Source organism: Salmo salar, chromosome ssa06, assembly GCF_905237065.1.
Source record: "Salmo salar chromosome ssa06, Ssal_v3.1, whole genome shotgun sequence".
NCBI lineage: Eukaryota > Metazoa > Chordata > Actinopteri > Salmoniformes > Salmonidae > Salmo > Salmo salar.
In genome coordinates this window covers 52,352,101-52,370,463 of record NC_059447.1, presented here as the reverse complement: position 1 = coordinate 52,370,463, position 18,363 = coordinate 52,352,101, and the positions used below count along the sequence as shown (strand labels likewise).

The 18,363-nt window shown below is 42.8% G+C and overlaps 1 protein-coding gene across 1 annotated transcript in view; it reads right to left on the bottom strand.

Moving 5' to 3' along the window:
* Nucleotides 1-234: 234 nt before the first annotated feature.
* LOC106607558 (glutamate receptor ionotropic, kainate 2) overlaps nucleotides 235-18,363 on the bottom strand; it is a 235,189-nt gene continuing 217,060 nt past the window's right edge. Inside the window, exons 16-17 of the mRNA XM_014204602.2 lie at nucleotides 7,230-7,483; nucleotides 235-2,213 (exon numbers count right to left, since the gene is read on the bottom strand). Of these exons, the coding sequence (XP_014060077.1) occupies nucleotides 2,049-2,213; nucleotides 7,230-7,483 (419 nt within the window). The 3' untranslated portion in view covers nucleotides 235-2,048. The remainder of the gene's footprint in view (nucleotides 2,214-7,229; nucleotides 7,484-18,363) is intronic.

Genomic DNA, 18,363 nt, shown 5'->3' with positions numbered 1-18,363 from the left:
TGTGTATAGGTACTCTTCTCATAAACAAATCAATACATTTCATAATAAAATTACATTACTACACCCCTCCCCCTCTGATAAGTAACTGTTCTCTGATGTTGTTCCCAGCCAGTGGCTGTCCACTGTAAGGCTGGTGTGGGGAGAACAGATATTTTACTTAGTTGACACAATTGATTTGATCTCAGGCACGCACGCACGCACACACACACACAAAGAGAACTCTAGTATCAAAAGTTTGGAAACAAATTAATAGTTATTACTTTTTTAATGATTACATTTTTTTGTAAAACCTTGCATCAATGTCAAATGCATTCTGTTATCTTGTTTTTTGGTTGACAATACAGTTGGATATTTTCTGATGAATCTTCCAAATTATTCAACCATTTAAACTTTGTACCACTGAATCTAGCAGGGTAGAAAATGACAAGCAATACTGGTAAAAAAAAGAAAAGTCTATGAAGTAGGTCTCCCCCTGTATATTTTATGAATGGTTTCTTGAAATTACTCAAATTCTACATTAATTTATTAATGTACAGAATAAATATTTTAAGAAACATGGACCTTGTATTTTGTATTTTCTTTTCTGGGGATGGACCCCTTTGGGATTGATTGAGACACTCCAGGATGAAGTTTCCCCTAGGTACAGATGTAGGATCAGCTTCCCCTCCCCCAATCCTACACTTAACCATTAGTGTGAAAATGCAAAAGACCCCCAAGATCAGCATCTACGGGCAACTTCACCCTACTCTGAATGAGCGCTCTGACCGAACGCTCATCCTTCATGACCACTGATAGATAAAAGACTGGATAGGTTTCTGCTATATTGCTTCCACCTGTCATGTCCTACAGTATCAGTGGTCATAGAGGAAAGTACACAAGGAATGGAAAGTTAAAACTATTGAGACACAGCCACTGTACAGCTACAGTATGTAAGCAAGGTTTAGTAGGGAGATGAGGGCAGCTCTAGAACGTCCAGATATGCTTGTCATCTCACAACAGAAACATGGGCCCTATTGAGGAGACAGGATGGACGACAGAGGAGAGAGAGAGCATGGCACAGTGAGGGGCCCCCGGAGACCCCAGATCGGGGGTACCCCTGAATCACCTGTAGTCAGAATGAGGGTGGAGGGGGGCTCCCACCTGCTACATATGTGAAGTCCACAGAGAATGCTAGACTGATAGAAAGTACTACAAAACTTTGTCCGTATACAAAAACATTTTTTTTTTTTTAAATCTTGCCTTTAAACAGTAGATATTAACTCAAAATGACAGACTGTAATGTGATTTTTGACACCGTACAGCATGTTTGTGGAGGCATTGAAAGTAATATGTCAGTGCTTTATGTCGCCCGAACTTGGCACGATAAACGCATTACAGAAGATAAACAATGAGTATTAGGGAGGTCAAGCCAAATCAATGATTACAAATAAAATAAATACATATTTTATCACCTCTATTTTCTTCATACAGTTCTTATTCAACATTTTGGCACTTTGTAACATTCCTTATCATAACAACCTGTTATATGAGCTCCTTTTTTATCAACTGGACACACACACATGGAGATTTGACAAAAGTGTAAATGACATCAACAGAAAAAAACAACATCGACTAATTTCTTAGGGTGTTATGGTCTCAAGATACAGTGTGATGCTCTGAACAGGTGTGTGTGCATGTGTGGGTGTGCGAAGTCACTGACTGTGAAGTGAACTCAAAGGCAGTCTCAACAGACATGCATTTTGAGTTCTCCTCTTCGGGTCCCTATCGAGATCCATCTCAAAGATTCATCATTCTCACAATCCTTCAACTTGTCGCCTGCAGAAGTCCCTCTCGAAAACTGTTGGCCACCATGAGGTGACGCATCATCTCCAGTTATGTCCACACATCTACATTTCCACAGGAAACATGTCTACCATACTACCAAAGCTGGGGGCCAATGCAATATAGTTTCAGGTTACGTTAACATTACATTAACGTTCATTCAAGCCATCCAAATCTTCTGGCTGTGTTTAGATTTTTTCAGGGCTATTTTTGACCTTCGACCCCAATCACGCCATGGTCTCCTTGCCTGGCAGTCTCCTGTCGTTAAATGTGTGCATGTTGATGACCTCCTCAGTCTTGACGATGACTGGTGGCTGCGGCTTCTGCTTGAGCCGCCGCTGGCACTTCAGGGAGCCACGTAGCTCTTCCAGCATTGCACTGCAGAAAGAGCGCTGAAGAAGGGGAAGGAGGGGAGAGGGAGGTAGAGAGCAAAATACGGACAGAACTGGCAACATTAACTGACAGATATAGTCAGTATACAGTATGTGGTCCATGCAAGAACAACGCTAGAGTTGTCAATACCATGCTCTAACCCACTGGTAAATGGTAAATTACTAAATATAGTCTGTAACATTCTCTATGAAATGGGATTTTAAATTATGTGTCATTTAATGTAGTGAACTTTGAAAATATTGATGTATGTCAATTTTAAAGTGGTTAAAATGCATTAAAATACATTGACGGTCTTTTTATTTGTTATGGATCCCCATGAGCTACTCTTCCTGGGGTCCAGCAAAATTAAGTCTGTTTATAATTTTTTTTTAAACATTACAATACAGTATGATAAACTAAAGAAAATTACATTTTCATCAAGTTTTTTACATTTCTATGGCAAAATGTTTACTTTTTGAAAATACTTCATTTTAATGGACCAAAATACCAACAAATCTCCAAATTGATAGGTAGATGCAAAAATGTCATTTCAGCCTTTGGTGCCTGGCGTTAAACAACATTCAAATATTTGTAGTGTTTTCAGTAGTTAATTACTTTTTTTGCCATGTAGAGGTGTAGCTAACTACTGGAACTACACACTACCTTTTTTTGTGAAAAAATAACAGAAGATATGGGTGAAGTAGGCATTCTAAATTGGACGATTTTGTGTTTAATAGGCTAAATTACACATTATGTTAACCTCTATGGGCTAGGTGGGACGCAAGCGTCCCACCCGTGGTGCACTCCATCAACAGCAGGTGCATTTCAAGAGCGGCAAATTTGAATCCAAATAAATGTCAAAATTCAAATTTTTCAAACATACAACTATTTTACACCCTTTGAAAGATAAACATCTCCTTAATCTAACCACGTTTTACGATTTCAAAAAGGTTTTACGGCGAAAGCATAAATTTAGAGTATGTTAGGACAGTACATTTACAAGAGTTGTGTGTAATGTTTTGTCAATTCAAAGACAGGGTCACCAAAACCATAAAACCAGCTAAAATGATGCACTAACCTTTTACAATCTCCATCAGATGACACTCCTAGGACATTATGTTAGACAATGCATGCATTTTTAGTTCTATCAAGTTCATATTTATATCCAAAAACAGCGTTTTACTATGGCATTGATGTTGAGGAAATCGTTTCCCTCCAATAACCGGCAGTCAAGTCAGCACCACAAATTAAATAATTAAAATTAGAAAACATTGGTAAAATATTATATTGTCATTTAAAGAATTATAGATTTACATCTCTTGAACGCAATCAACTTGCCAGATTTAAAAATAACCTTACTGGGAAATCACACTTTGCAATAATCTGAGCACTGCGCCCAGAAAAATACGCGTTGCGATACAGACTAGCCGTCATGTTGGGGAGATCTAAAATCGAAAATACTATGTAAATAATCCATTACCTTTGATTCTCTTCATCAGATGTCACTTCCAGGTATCACAGGTCCATAACGAATGTAGTTTTGTTCAAAAAAGCTCATCTATATGTCCAAAAATCTCCGTCTTGTTAGCACATGATCTAAGCCCGCCGGACTTCACTTCATGAACGAGGGGAAAAAATATATTTCCGTTCGTTCAAACATGTCAAACGTTGTATAGCATAAATCATTAGGGCCTTTTTTAACCAGAACATGAATAATATTCAAGGTGGACGAATGCATTCTCTTTTATAACGTATTGGAACGAGGGTACCCAACATGAACTCGCGCGCCATGTGTCTAATGGGCCATCATCGTTCCATGGCTCTTGTTCGGTCAGATCTCCCTCCAGAAGACTCAAAACACTTTGTAAAGGCTGGTGACATCTAGTGGAAGCAATAGGAAGTGCCAAAATATTCCTCAGCCCCTGTGTTTTTCAATGGCATAGGTTTAAAGGTAATACAACACATCAGGTATCCACTTCCTGTCAGAAAATGTCTCAGGGTTTTGCCTGCCAAATGAGTTCTGTTATACTCACAGACACCATTCAAACAGTTTTAGAAACTTTAGAGTGTTTTCTATCCATATCTAATAAGTATATGCATATTCTAGTTACTGGGTAGGATTAGTAACCAGATTAAATCGGGTATATTTTTTTATCCAGCCGTGCAAATACTGCCCCCTAGCCCTAACATCTGACTCCAGAACCAGAGTGATCTGTTCCTTCAATATGTGGTCTATGTCATTTCAGTTTTAGATTCAAGTGCTTTAGTGTAGCTTAACTTCATCCAGTGTGAAGTAATTTGTTATCAGAGAAGCTTTCCCAACACTAATACATGGTTTGGGAAGCATCTAGATCAGGGCTCTCCAACCCTGTTTCTGGAGTGCTCCAACCCCAGTTGTAAATAACCTTTATTTATCACATCACGGACAAACTGAAATGGTCCACCCACACAGACAGTGTGGTGAAGAAGGTGCAACAGCGTCTCTTCAACATCAGGAGGCTGAAGAAATTTGTATTGTCACCTAAAACCCTCACAAACATTTACAGATGCACAACTGAGCGCATCCTGTTGGGTTGTATCACCGCATGGTACCGCCCTCAACCGCAAGGCTCTCCAGAGGGTGGTGCAGTCTGCAAAACATCACCGGGAGCAAACTACCTGCCCTCCAGGACACCTACACCACCCGATGTCACAGGAAGGCCAAAAAGATCGTCAAGGACAACAACCACCCGAGCCACTGCCTGTTCACCCCACTACCATCTAGAAGGCGAGATCAGTACAGGTGCATCAAAGCTGGGACTGAGAGACTGAAAAACAGCTTCTATCTCAAGGCCATCAGACTGTTAAACAGCCATCACTGACACTGCCTATATACAGACTCAAATCATTGGCCACTTTAATCAATGGATCACTATTCACTTTAAAAATGCTACTTTAATAATGTTAACGTACATTACTCATCTCATATACTGTATTTTATACCATCTATTGCATCTTGCCTATGCTGCTCAGTCATCGCTCATCCATATATTTATATGTACATATTCTTATTCCATCCCTTTAGATTTGTGTGTATTAGGTAGTTGTTGTGGAATTGTTAGATTACTTGTTAGATTTTACTGCACTGTCGGAACTAGAAGCACAAGCATTTCGCTACAATCGCATTAACATCTGCATGTGACCAATACAATTTTATTTGAACTAGGCAAGTCAGTTGAGAACAAATTCTTATTTACAATGATGGCCTACTCCGGCCAAACCCGGATGACGCTGGGACAATTGTGCTCCCAATCACAGCCGGATGTGACACAGCCTGGATTTGAACCAGGGACTGTAGTGACACCTCTTGCACTGAGATGCAGTGCCTTAGATCGCTGTGCCACTCGGGAGCCCTGAGCACTTATTAACCAGCTAATTTTCAGAAACAGGTACTAGATTAGGGTTGGTAGCAAAACACCTGCAGGATGGTAGCTCTCCAGGAACAGGGTTGGAGAGCCCTGATCTACATAGCATTTCAGCAGACTTTATAAATATTTGACAAAGTCTCTTTAACCTGTTATGGCTAGGGGGCAGTATTTTCACGGCTGGATAAAAAACGTACCCGATTTAATCTGGTTACTACTCCTGTCCAGTAACTAGAATATGCACATAATTATTGGCTTTGGATAGAAAACACTCCAAAGTTTCTAAAACTGTTTGAATGGTGTCTGTGAGTATAACAAAACTCAAATGGCAGGTCAAAACCTGAGAGATTCCTTTACAGGAAGTGGCCTGTCTGACCATTTCTTGAACTTCTTTGCCATCTCTATCTTTTACAAAGGATCTCTGCTCTAACGTGACACTTCCTACGTCTTCCATGGGCGCTCAGAGCCCGGGAAAAACCTGAATGTCGTCATCCCAGCCCCAGGCTGAAACACATTATCGCCTTTCTCAAGTGGCCGATCAAGGGACTGTGGGCTTAGGCGCGTGCCCTGGCCGCCCCCGTCTTTGTGATTTTTCCTCTGTTTGCCGAAAAGGAGATTCCCGGTCGGAATATTATCGCTTTTTTACAAGATAAATTGCATAAAAATGTATTTTAAACAGCGGTTGACATGCTTCGAAGTACGGTAATGGAATATTTAGAAAATTTTTGTCACGAATTGCGCCATGCGCGCGACCCTGATTTACCATTTCGGATAGTTTCTGGAACGCACGAACAAAACGCCGCTATTCGGATATAACGATGGATTATTTGGGACCAAACCAACATTTGTTATTGAAGTAGCAGTCCTGGGAGTGCATTCTGAAGAAGACAACAAAGGTAATAACATTTTTGTTATAGTAAATCTGATTTTGGTGAAGGCTAAACTTGCTGGGTGTCTAAATAGCTAGCCCGTGATGGCTGGGCTATGTACTTAGAATATTGCAAAATGTGCTTTCACCAAAAAGCTATTTTAAAATCGGACATATCGAGTGCATAGAGGAGTTCTGTATCTATAATTCTTAAAATAATTGTTATGCTTTTTGTGAACGTTTATCGTGAGTAATTTAGTAAATTGTTAGTAAATTCCCCGGAAGTTTGCGGGGGGTATGCTAGTTCTGAACGTCACATGCTAATGTAAAAAGCTGGTTTTTGATATAAATATGAACTTGATTGAACAAAACATGCATGCATTGTATAACATAATGTCCTAGGGTTGTCATCTGATGAAGATCATCAAAGGTTAGTGCTGCATTTAGCTGTCTTCTGGGTTTTTGTGACATTATAAGCTAGCTTGAAAAATGGGTGTGTGATTATTTCTGGCTGGGTACTCTGCTGACATAATCTAATGTTTTGCTTTCGCTGTAAAGCCTTTTTGAAATCGGACAGTGTGGTTAGATAAAGGAGAGTCTTGTCTTTAAAATGCTGTGAAATAGTTATATGTTTGAAAAATTGAAGTTTTTGTATTTTTGAGGAATTTGTAATTCGCGCCACGCCTATCATTGGATATTGGAGCAGGTGTTCCGCTAGCGGAACGTCTAGATGTAAGAGGTTATTAAGGCTAAATAAACCTCACCTTCTCTAGCTCTGCGTTCTGTTTAGACTTGTACAGGACCTCCCCAACGGCCACGAACAAAGACAGCACCAGCCCTGCGGCCAGCACAATGAAGATACCCCCGATGTTCTGCACACCCAGAGCGCTGGCCTCCTTATTCTTCTCATCCTCCGGACAGCCGTTCCCCCTCCACCACTTCTCCTTCATCATGTGCAACTTCCCTTCTTCCTGTAGTTGCAGGATCGCTATGGTGATCTTGTCCCGGTACGGAGACCCTGCGGGGAACAAAAAGGACAGAAAATCAGATGATCAAAAACTATATATACTGAACAAAAAATATAAACTCAACATGTAAATTGTTGGTCCCATGTTTCATGAGCTGAAATAAAAGATCCCAGAAATGGTCCATATGCACAAAAAGCTAATTTCTCATCCCTGTTAGTGAGCATTTCTCCTTTGCCAAGATAATCCACCCGTCTGACAGGTGTGGCATATCAAGAAGCTGATTAAATAGGACCTCCATATTTCGGCTTCTTCACCTGTGGGATAATCCGAGACCAGCCCCCCGGATAGCTGATGAAACTAAGGAGTATTTCTGTCTGTAATAAAGCCCTTTAGTGGCTAAAACTCATTCTGATTGGCTGGGCCTGACTCCCCAGTGGGCGGATCTGGCTCACAAGTGGGTGGGCCCATGCCCTCCCAGGCCAAACCATGACTGCGCCCCTGCCCAGTCGTGAAATCCATAGATTAGGGCCTAATGAATTTATTTCAATTGACTGATTTCCATATATGAACCTTAACTCAGTAAAAGCTTTCAAATTGTTGCATGTTGCATTTACATTTTTGTTCAGTATAAATAAAATGTCATAGAGTGAATGAATTTGTTATGAAGTTAATTAATTCAAAGACTATGCATTATTCATGCTATCTATCATATAGCATGCTATGGCCATGGCGATTTTGTCCCAGCACAGAGAGCTTGCAGGGACAAAAAGGACAGAAGATCAGAAAATGTAGTAAGAAAGATACATTTTTTTTTTTACATCAAATTGGCTTATTAAGTGAATAAATGCATGTTGACAAATTTCCCCTTTGGGGATCAATAAAGTATTAATCTTATCTTATTTGATTTTATCTTAATTCAAAGGTATTGTTCAATTGCAATTGTTTTGCATGCAATGGTGCACAGCAAATTTGCGATCATAATTTTAACACCCCACAGTGTTAAATTGAACACTTTCTTAGAAATTATGTGACCATCTCAAGTAGTGTTAAACTAACACTTTCAAAGTGTTGATAAATAACACCCTCAAGAGTGTTGGGTCCCTAACACCGTGGGTGTTGCAAATTCTGACTTACAGTAAATTTAAACTTTATTAGAGCTGATGCTATGACACTTTCTCAGTGTTAGGGAATTAAAACCTGTGGTGTTACAGTAACTACATTTTGTGTGTTGTTTTAACACTGTTGCGTGTAAAGCCTTATTTGTATATTTATTTCCTAGGGTGCCTTTTCAGTACCACCCATAACTAGTAACAGAGACATGATTGTTGCATTCAATGGCTTTCAGTCCTGTAGCCTTCACCAAGTGAGTGCCTAAGGGAATATTCTATCATAACATGTTTTTTTTTTATGACAATACATTACCGTTCTTGACAATACCATACCCGGACAACCTATAGTCTTACCCTAACACAGTGGTCTGAAACTCCTGGTTTGCAGGCCACATCAGCAAGTCACATTATGCTGACTTGCGAAGTGTGATATCATTCCTATTGGAATCCAGCCAGAGTTAGGATATCCAACAATTTGAACTTTTATTCACCTGCAATCTGCAGTCAGAATGACTGCCAAGGTAGGGAAGAATAATAAATGAGACTACCTAGTGGCGCAGCGGTCTAAGGCACTGCATCTCAGAGCAAGAGGTGTCACTACAGTCCCTGGTTCATATCCAGGCTGTATCACATCTGGCCGTGATTGGGAGTCCCATTCGGCAGCGCACAATAGGCCCAGCGTCATCCAGGTTTGGCTGGGGTAGGCCATCGTTGTAAATATGAATTTTCTTAATTGACTTGCCTAGTTAAATAAAGATAAAATAAAAAAATATTTATAAAATGTTTTAAATTAACTGGAACAACAATCTCAATAACGGGATTAGTTTAGTTTAGAGAAATGTATGTTATTTATCTTTGTGTAGTATAAGATCATTTAATCAATCAATGCATGCAGAAACAAAGATATTAAAACAAACTATTCTAAAAAGCAATCTGCAACAAAGCATGCTGGGAAATATGATATTGAGGTCCCTCCCATGTCTTTTTCACTCGGAGAGGGTTAACGGAAATTAACTCAATGCAGTAGAGTAACAACAACGCCATGTGGTGTTGATTCCACTGTGATTCAATTAACACTTCATTTATTCACCGCAGGTGGCGTCAATTTCAATCCCACTGGCGTTAACGCCACTAGAATCTTTTTACCTCAACATCAACATTTTTACACAGACCAATTTGCTGTGTGGGTATGGGGATCAACTTGTGGGCCTCTTTAGTTTATGAGCATAACCTGTCATGCTATTGTGGTGTCTTCATAGAAACACTCCCTTGTAAGTCCTCCGTCCTCCTATTCATCGCTAATCCTCACAGTATCTTGGAGACAGGCTACAGAATTAGCATCTCGTTCTCAAGCGGGCATTACAACACTAAAAGGCGTTGGCGACACTGGGCTTTGTGTTCCGGAGGAGCAGAGCTCCCGTTGATTCTCATGAATAACCACTGTGTGTGTGTGTGTGTGTCATAAATGGTGTACATAAACAGAAGAGCCCAGTAGGGGGTTCACAGTGTGTGTGTGTGTGCGTCCATATGCGTGTGCCAACTCCCCAAATCTGCAGACAGTGGGAGAACGCTGGAATTAGGGGCAGCGTATTAGGACACAGCAGGAGCCTCAGTGATCGAAAGAAAAGTAATCACTCCGAGGTTACCGAGTAGGACTGCTGCCTCCCTCCCCTCTCCCTATTCCAGAGCACAACACTTCAACGGCCTAGGCAGCTACTAGACACACACACACACACACACACACACACACACACACACACACACACACACACACACACACACACACACACACACACACACACACAGTCTCCCTCTGACGCAGCCAGATTTTATTTATATTTCATTAATGAACACCAACTTGAAACCATGTTAGTGTTTTTATAATATGATTATTAAACTTCTTCAGGCTAGGATCCTTTTTTCTCAATTTGTTGGTGCTAAGTGGATTGTGTGTGTGATTGTGTGTGTTTGCGTGTGTGTGCGGGTGCGTGTGTGAATGCATACGTATGTGTGTATGTGTGGGCATGCATGTGTGTATGTGTAATGCTTGTAAGAAGCCCCCAGGTAAAAAAGGCACCACAGAGGATTTTGTTCTGTAGACAGTTGACTATTGGGTCCTATGCTTCCCTCTACACCCCCCTCCTTCCATCTCCATCTCTCCATCTTTCTTCATTTCATCTATCACTATCCGTCATATTTTCATCTACTCTGCTCGACAGTATTGAGAGCCTTTCTGATCTCCGACTGTTACAGAGACCTTGATTGGATGATTGGTTCAACAAGCTCTCACAGTCTCACTGCAGAATTAGGTGTGGTTTTGTTGCTCCTGTTGCCCTGTATCGTTCTATTTCTTCAAACATCAAATTTCGAAGTTAAAGGTTAAGTTTAGGCACTCATTCCGAATGGTTATGGTAAGGGTTAATGTTTGGGATAGGGTTAACAAAATTGTACAAAAACAGCATCCCTGACTGAGATCAAACACACAACCTTCTGATCCTGAGTCATGGGATTGCACCCATCCACCATCCCCGTCACGTGGTGAACTTGAGCCCAAGGATCCAACCAGTTTTCTAAGTTTCCTGACTCTTCTCAGCTTCAAATGATTCATGATTGGGGGGGGGGATATTCCTGCGCACGACGCAACACAGAGTGCCTGGACACAGCCCTTAGCCGTGGTATATTGGTCATATACCACAAACCCCAGAGGTGCTTATTGCTATTATAAACTGGTTACCAAATACCTGTTTTGTCATATCCATGGTATACAGTCTGATATACCACAGCTGTCAGCCAATCAGAATTCAGGGATCGAACCACTCAGTTTATAAATATACGTATATACCCAGTGAAGGCAAAAAACCTTGAGGGTTTTATCCCTACAACAGAGTGTAATGGGGATTTTAGAAAACAACAGCTAACAAAAGCTAACCAAGTTACATCAAACTCTGAAATGACAGCTAACATTCCCTTTTAATTTGCTTCAGCTGTTTTACATTGACATTTATATCCATATTAATGATGCTGCTGCATGATTTGCCTGGTCAGAAAAACGGCTAGAAGACATCCGACACCGTTTGCTTTCTATGGCAGGGGGAAGATCGAATGAATATTTTGCAACATTGTTGCCGAGGTCTGAGTGGCAAACATCAAGGTTCATACAAACATATTGGCACACCCTGAGCTGATAAACCTGTCTTTGTGCTGGTCTCCACCCCGCTCCATGTGTCACCGATCTTCCCCATTATCCCCTGTGTATTTATACCTGTGTTCTCTGTTTCTGTTGCCAATTCGTTTGGTTTTGTAAAACCTACCAGCGTTTGTTCCCCTGCTCCTGTCTGTTCTTGCTCCTGTTTTCTAGTCCTTCCTGGTTTTGACCCTTCTGCCTGCCCTGAGCCTGCCTGCCGTTCTATACCTTGCCCCACCTCACTGGATTATTGACCCCTGCCTTCCCTGACCCTGAGACTGCCTGCCGTTCTGGACCATTTGCACCTGCTCTGGAGTACTGACCCCTGCCTCCCTTTGACCTGTCGTTTGCCTGCCCTTGTGTTAGAAATAAACTTTTGATTCTTCGACACTGTCTGCACCCAGAGTGCTTCAATGGAGAGTCGGGTACCTGTCGGGCGTTTCTCGCTCAGTGTTCACTAATCATCGAGCTGCAGCCTTCCTCCTTCCCCTCGGACCTCTCTAAGATAGCGTACTTCATCGTGCTGATGTCCGGGAGGGCTCTCGCCTGGGCTACGGCAGTATGGGAACAACAGTCGGCCATATGCTTTAGTCTGGAGGAGTTCGTTGCAGAGGTAAAGAAGGTTTTTCGATGCACCATTGCCCGGGAGAGAGGCTGCCCGGAAGCTACACCAGCTTCGGCAAGACTCTCGCAGTGTGGCAAACTACATAGTGGATTTCCGCACGTTGGCAGCTGAGAGTGCCTGCAACCTGGAAGCACTGTTCGACATGTTCCTGTACGGAGTTTCGGAGGAAGTAAAGGATGAGCTCGTTGCCTGGGAACTACTGATGGATCTCGACTCGCTCATCGCCTTGACCATTCGGATTGATGGGCGACTACGGAAACGAAGGAAGGAGATTAAATTTCAGTCGCCCGTCCAAGGATCCCACCTCGCCTCCAAGGTATCCCTGGAAGTCCCCGATGGCTCCGTTGTTGAGAAAACCCGAGGCTACCCAAGTTCCCCCGGGAGCCTCCGAAGACTGCTGATCCACCTCTACCCGAGCCCATGCAACTAGGCAGAGCTAGGCTGTCTCCAGCTGAACGACTATACAGGCTTCACACTAAGAGCTGCCTGTTTTGCAGGACTACTGGTAATTTCGTCTTCACCTGTTCACTAAAAGACCAGGCTCACCGGTAGGAGCTAGTACTCTGGTGGGCCATACAGAGAACTTTTCCTCTCCCCTTACTCGCATCCCTTTTCATGTCATGTTGCTGTGGGGGAACCAGTCCAATCTCTCCAGGTACTCATCGACTCTGGGGCCGATGAGAGCGTTATGGACGCTGCCCTGGCTTCTGATCTGGATATTCCCACTCAGCTCCTCTCCATTCCCATGGACATTAGAGCATTGGACGGGCGCTCTATAGGCCCGGTCACCCACAATACCACCCCCATCAACTGACGTGTGTCAGGGAACCACAGCGAGACAATCCAGCTCCTGCTTGTTAAGTCTCCTCAGCTTCCCGTGGTATTGGGATTCTCCTGGCTCCAGCGACACAATCTCCTCATTGACTGATCTGCCGGTGACATCATGGGCTGGAGCCACGCACATTGCCTGAAGTCAGCGCAGCCTGCCCCGGGATGTCTTCCTGGGGCCTTGGAAGTTGCCCCAGACCTCTCAGCCATTCCCGTGGAGTACCAGGACCTCCAGGAGGTGTTCAGTAAGGCATGGGCCCCTTCGCTGATACCGCAACGACCATATGTCTGCGGGATTGATCTTCTTCCAGGCACCACTCCGCACCGGGGGCGACTGTACTCTCTGTTGGGTCCGGAGGGTTTCGCCAACTTTTATTTCCGCTTTATCCGGGGCTACAGCACCCTGGCCTCCCCCCTGTCTGCACTCATCTCCCAAGGTTCCGTTCACGTGGTCCCCAGCTGCTGACCGGGTATTCCGGGATCTCAAACACCGCTTCACCACAGCTCCCATCTTAGTTAATCCTGACCCGTCTTGCCAGTTCGTGGTGGAGGCCGATGCTTCGAATGTTGGAGTGGGGGCTGTCCTGTCCCAGGGGTCTGCCCTGGACCGCAAGTTACATCCCTGCGCCTTCTTCTCCCACTGCCTCAACAGCACAGAGAGGAACTATGATGTGAGGAATCGTGAGCTTCTCGCAGTGAAGATATCGTTGGAGGAATGGAGGCAATGGCTGGAGGGGGCGGAACATCCATTCATTGTGTGGACCGACCACAAGAACCTGGAATATCTCCACACAGCCAAGCGCCTCAATTCCAGGCAGGCTAGGTGGGCCCTACTGTTCACCCGGTTCAACTTCTCCCTCTCCTACCGGCCGAGATCCAAGAATGTCAAGCCGGATGCGCTGTCACAACGCTGTAGTCCTACGACTACTACCCCGGAAACTACCCCGGAAACTGAGACCATCCTTCCCACCTCATGCCTGGCGATGGCACTCAGCTGGGGTGTAGGGAAGCAGGTTCGGGAGGCGCAGTGTTCCCAGCCGAACCCCGGGGGGGGGGGGACCAGATAACCGGATGTTCGTGCTTGACGCGGTCCGCTCTGCAGTCCTGGAGTGGGCAGATTTGCAAAGAAAAGCCATATCTCAGACTGGCCAATAAAAAGAAAAGAATAAGACTGGCAAAAGAACACAAACGCTGGACAGAGGAACTCTGCCTAGAAGGCCAGAATCCCGGAGTCACCTCGTTACTGTTGACGTTGAGACTGGTGTTTTGCGGGTACTATTTAACTTCTTTGGGATAGGGGGCAGTATTTTCACGGCCGGATAAAAAACGTACCCGATTTAATCTGGTTACTACTCCTGCCCAGAAACTAGAATATGCATATAATTAGTCGATTTGGATAGATAACACTCTAAAGTTTCTAAAACTGTTTGAATGGTGTCTGTGAGGATAACAGACCTCATATGGCAGGCCAAAACCTGAGAAGATTCCATGCAGGAAGTGCCCTGTCTGACAATTTGTTGTCCTTCTGTTGCATCTCTATCGACATTACAGCATCTGTGCTGTAACGTGACACTTTCTAAGGCTTCCATTGGCTCTCTAAAGCCACCAGAAGGTGGAATGGGGTGTCTGCTGTCTGCTGTCTCTGGGCAAAGTATAGGAGCAGAGTTTGTATGTGGTCAGCCTGGGGACAGTGAGACTGGAGATGCGCGGTCACGAGAACTCGCCATGTTTTTCTTTCAGTCTTTGAATGAATACAACGTTGTCCGGTTGGAATATTATCGCTATTTTACGAGAAAAATAGCATAAAAATGTATTTTAAACAGCGTTTGACATGCTTCTAAGTACAGTAATGGAATATTTACACATTTTTTGTCACGAAATGCGCTTGTGTGTGCGCTTGTGATAGTGACCTGAACGCACGAACAAACGGAAGTATTTGGATATAACTATGGATTATTTGGAACCAAAACAACCTTTGTTGTTGAAGTAGAAGTCCTGGGAGTGCATTTTGACGAAGAACAGCAAAGGTAATCCAATTTTTCTAATAGTAATTCTGAGTTTAGGTGACCCCGAAGTTGGCAGATGTCAAAATAGCTAGCCGTGATGGCCGAGCTATGTACTCAGAATATTGCAAAATGTGCTTTCATCGAAAAGCTATTTTAAAATCGGACATAGCGATTGCATAAAGGAGTTCTGTATCTATAATTCTTAAAATAATTGTTATGTATTTTGTTAACGTTTATCATGAGTAATTTAGTAAATTCACCAGACGTTTTCCGTGGGTATGCTAGTTCTGAACATCACATGCTAATGTAAAAAGCTGTTTTTCGATATAAATATGAACTTGATTGAACAAAACATGCATGTATTGTATAACATAATGTCCTAGGAGTGTCATCTTATGAAGATCATCAAAGGTTAGTGCTGCATTTAGCTGTGGTTTGGGTTTATGTGACATATATGCTTGCTTGGAAAATGGCTGTGTGATTATTTGTGTCTATGTACTCTCCTAACATAATCTAATGTTTTGCTTTCGCTGTAAAGCCTTTTTGAAATCGGACAATGTGGTTAGATTAACGAGAGTCTTATCTTTAAAATGGTGTAAAATAGTTGATTGTTTGAGAAAATGTAATTGTGGTATTTTAGTTGGTTTTGTATTTCGCGCCGTGCGATGCCATTGGCTGCTGGCTAGGGGTTCCGCAGGCGGAACAGGGTTCCGCTATCGGAACGTCTGTCCTCAACAGGTTAATGAAGCTGCAACTTGAGGACTTGTGAGGCGTCTGTTTCTCAAACTAGACACTCTAATATACTTGTCCTCTTGCTCAGTTGTGCACCGGGGCCTCCCACTCCTCTTTCTATTCTGGTTAAAGCCTGTTTGCGCTGTTCTGTGAAGGGAGTAGTACACAGCGTTGTATGAGACCTTCAGTTTTTGGGCAATTTCTCGCATGGAATAGCCTTCACTTCTCAGAACAAGAATAGACTGATGAGTTTCAGAAGGAAGTTATTTGTTTCTGGCCAATTTGAGCCTGTAATCTAACCAACAAATGCTGATTTTCCAGATACTCAACTAGTCTAAATAAGGACAGTTTTATTGCTTCTTTAATCACTACAACAGTTTTCAGCTGTGCTAACATAATTGCAAAATGGTTTTCTAATGATCACTTAGCCTTTTAAAATGATCAACTTGGATTAGCTAACACAACGTGCCATTGGAACACAGGAGTGATGGTTGCTGACGATGGGCCTCTGTACACCTATGTAGATATTCTATAAAAAAATCTGCAGTTTCCAGCTACAATAGTAATTTACATTAACAATGTCTACACTGTATTTCTGATCAATTTGATGTTATTTCAATCAACAAAAAATTTGCTTTTCTTTCAAAAACAAGAAACATTTCTAAGTGACTCCAAAGTTTTGAACGGTAGTGTATATTTCCTGAGCTTTCTTATATCTCCTAGATATAGGACACATACGTAAAGTCCTTGTTTCTTATGATTTATATTTCGATTGTCTTTTTTGACATTTATGAATGGGTTTATTCAATGTGTTTCTCTGGGCTATAGATGTAAAGAACAAATTCAATATTTTATCAAATATTTGTTTATTTGGCTTAGACCTTTACGAATGAATCATTACATGACTTTAAACACACTATCTATGTTTTGCTCAGTCTGGCAGTAACCAAACTAGTAACCCAACTAGCAGAGGATCTCTCTTCAGCTGTTGTCGACAACAACTGCATGTAAGTTGTCATTCTACTACAGTCGTGGCCAAAAGTTTTGAGAATGACACAAATATTAATTTTCACAAAGTCCGCTGCCTCAGTTTGTATGATGGCAATTTGCATATACTCCAGAATGATATGAAGAGTGATCAGATGAATTGCAAATAATTGCAAAGTCTCTCTTTGCCATGCAAATTAACTGAATCCCCAAAAAACGTTTCCACTGCATTTCAGCCCTGCCACAAAAGGACCAACTGACATCATGTCAGTGATTCTCTCGTTAACACAGGTGTGAGTGTTGACGAGGACAAGGCTGCAGATCACTCTGTCATGCTGATTGAGTTCGAATAACAGACTGGAAGCTTCAAAAGGAGGGTGGTGCTTGGAATCATTGTTCTTCCTCTGACAAACATGGTTACCTGAAGAAGCCCTGTTCGACGCGTTCCTTCACGGATTATCGGAGGTGAATTAAAGACGAGCTCACAGCCTGGGAGCTGCCCCTGGACCTCGACTCCCTCATAGCCTTGACAATCTGGATTGATGGGCAGCTAGGGGGACATAGGAGGGAAAGGGAGTCTGTTCCTTGTCGCCGACGTTCGTCCTCGATTTCCACCTCTCCTCGGGAGGAATCCCGGAAATCCCCGAAGCCCACATTTCCAATTGGATCCGATGTTGTCCGAGTTCTCTCAGAGATGATTCTTCGCTGCCTAGTCTCCGCCAATCCCACCACCTGGAGACATCAGCTCGTGTAGGTAGAGTATACGCGCAACACCCTCCCTTGCTCAGCCACTGGTCTCTCGCCTTTTGAATGTTCTCTGGGATATCAGCCCTGCTCTTCCCGGAGCAAGAGGAAGAGGTCAGCATACCCTCGGCCCAGATGTTCGTCTGCCACTGTCGCCATACCTGGAAGAGAGCCCGGTCGGCTCTTCTCAAGACCATGTTATGACTCTCCTGTGTAGATCTGAAGGATCAGGTTACAGTAGGTCCACTATACAGCACCCTCTCTCTCCCGCAGAAATGGAAGTTAAAAATCTCTTTGTTACAACAGAGAGATTATGTAGTACTGTAACATCCAAGATTGGATAATGAAGCAATATTTTTGTAATCCAAACAGTTGGAATGGTCCATTGGTTCCAATTATGTCAGATCAGTTGTTGTTTTGGGATCTCATTAAGGACGGTATAACAACATAACTGTATCTCTGAATGAGAATATTTCCCAGTTGTCAGGTTTACATCCAAATGTTGTGGAACTTATAGGATTACACATTAAACTATTTGTGAGAAGATGAAATGTGATCTTGGCCTTCTAAATGAGAAAATATTTTTTCATGTAAAGTTTATCCAGTCAGTAACCACGCCCACGTGAACACAGACATTACGCCAAACGTAATGGAACACCCTTTTTCCCCAAGTGTTTAAAAGGACCCGCTGAAGAACTCTATAGACCAGTTACGC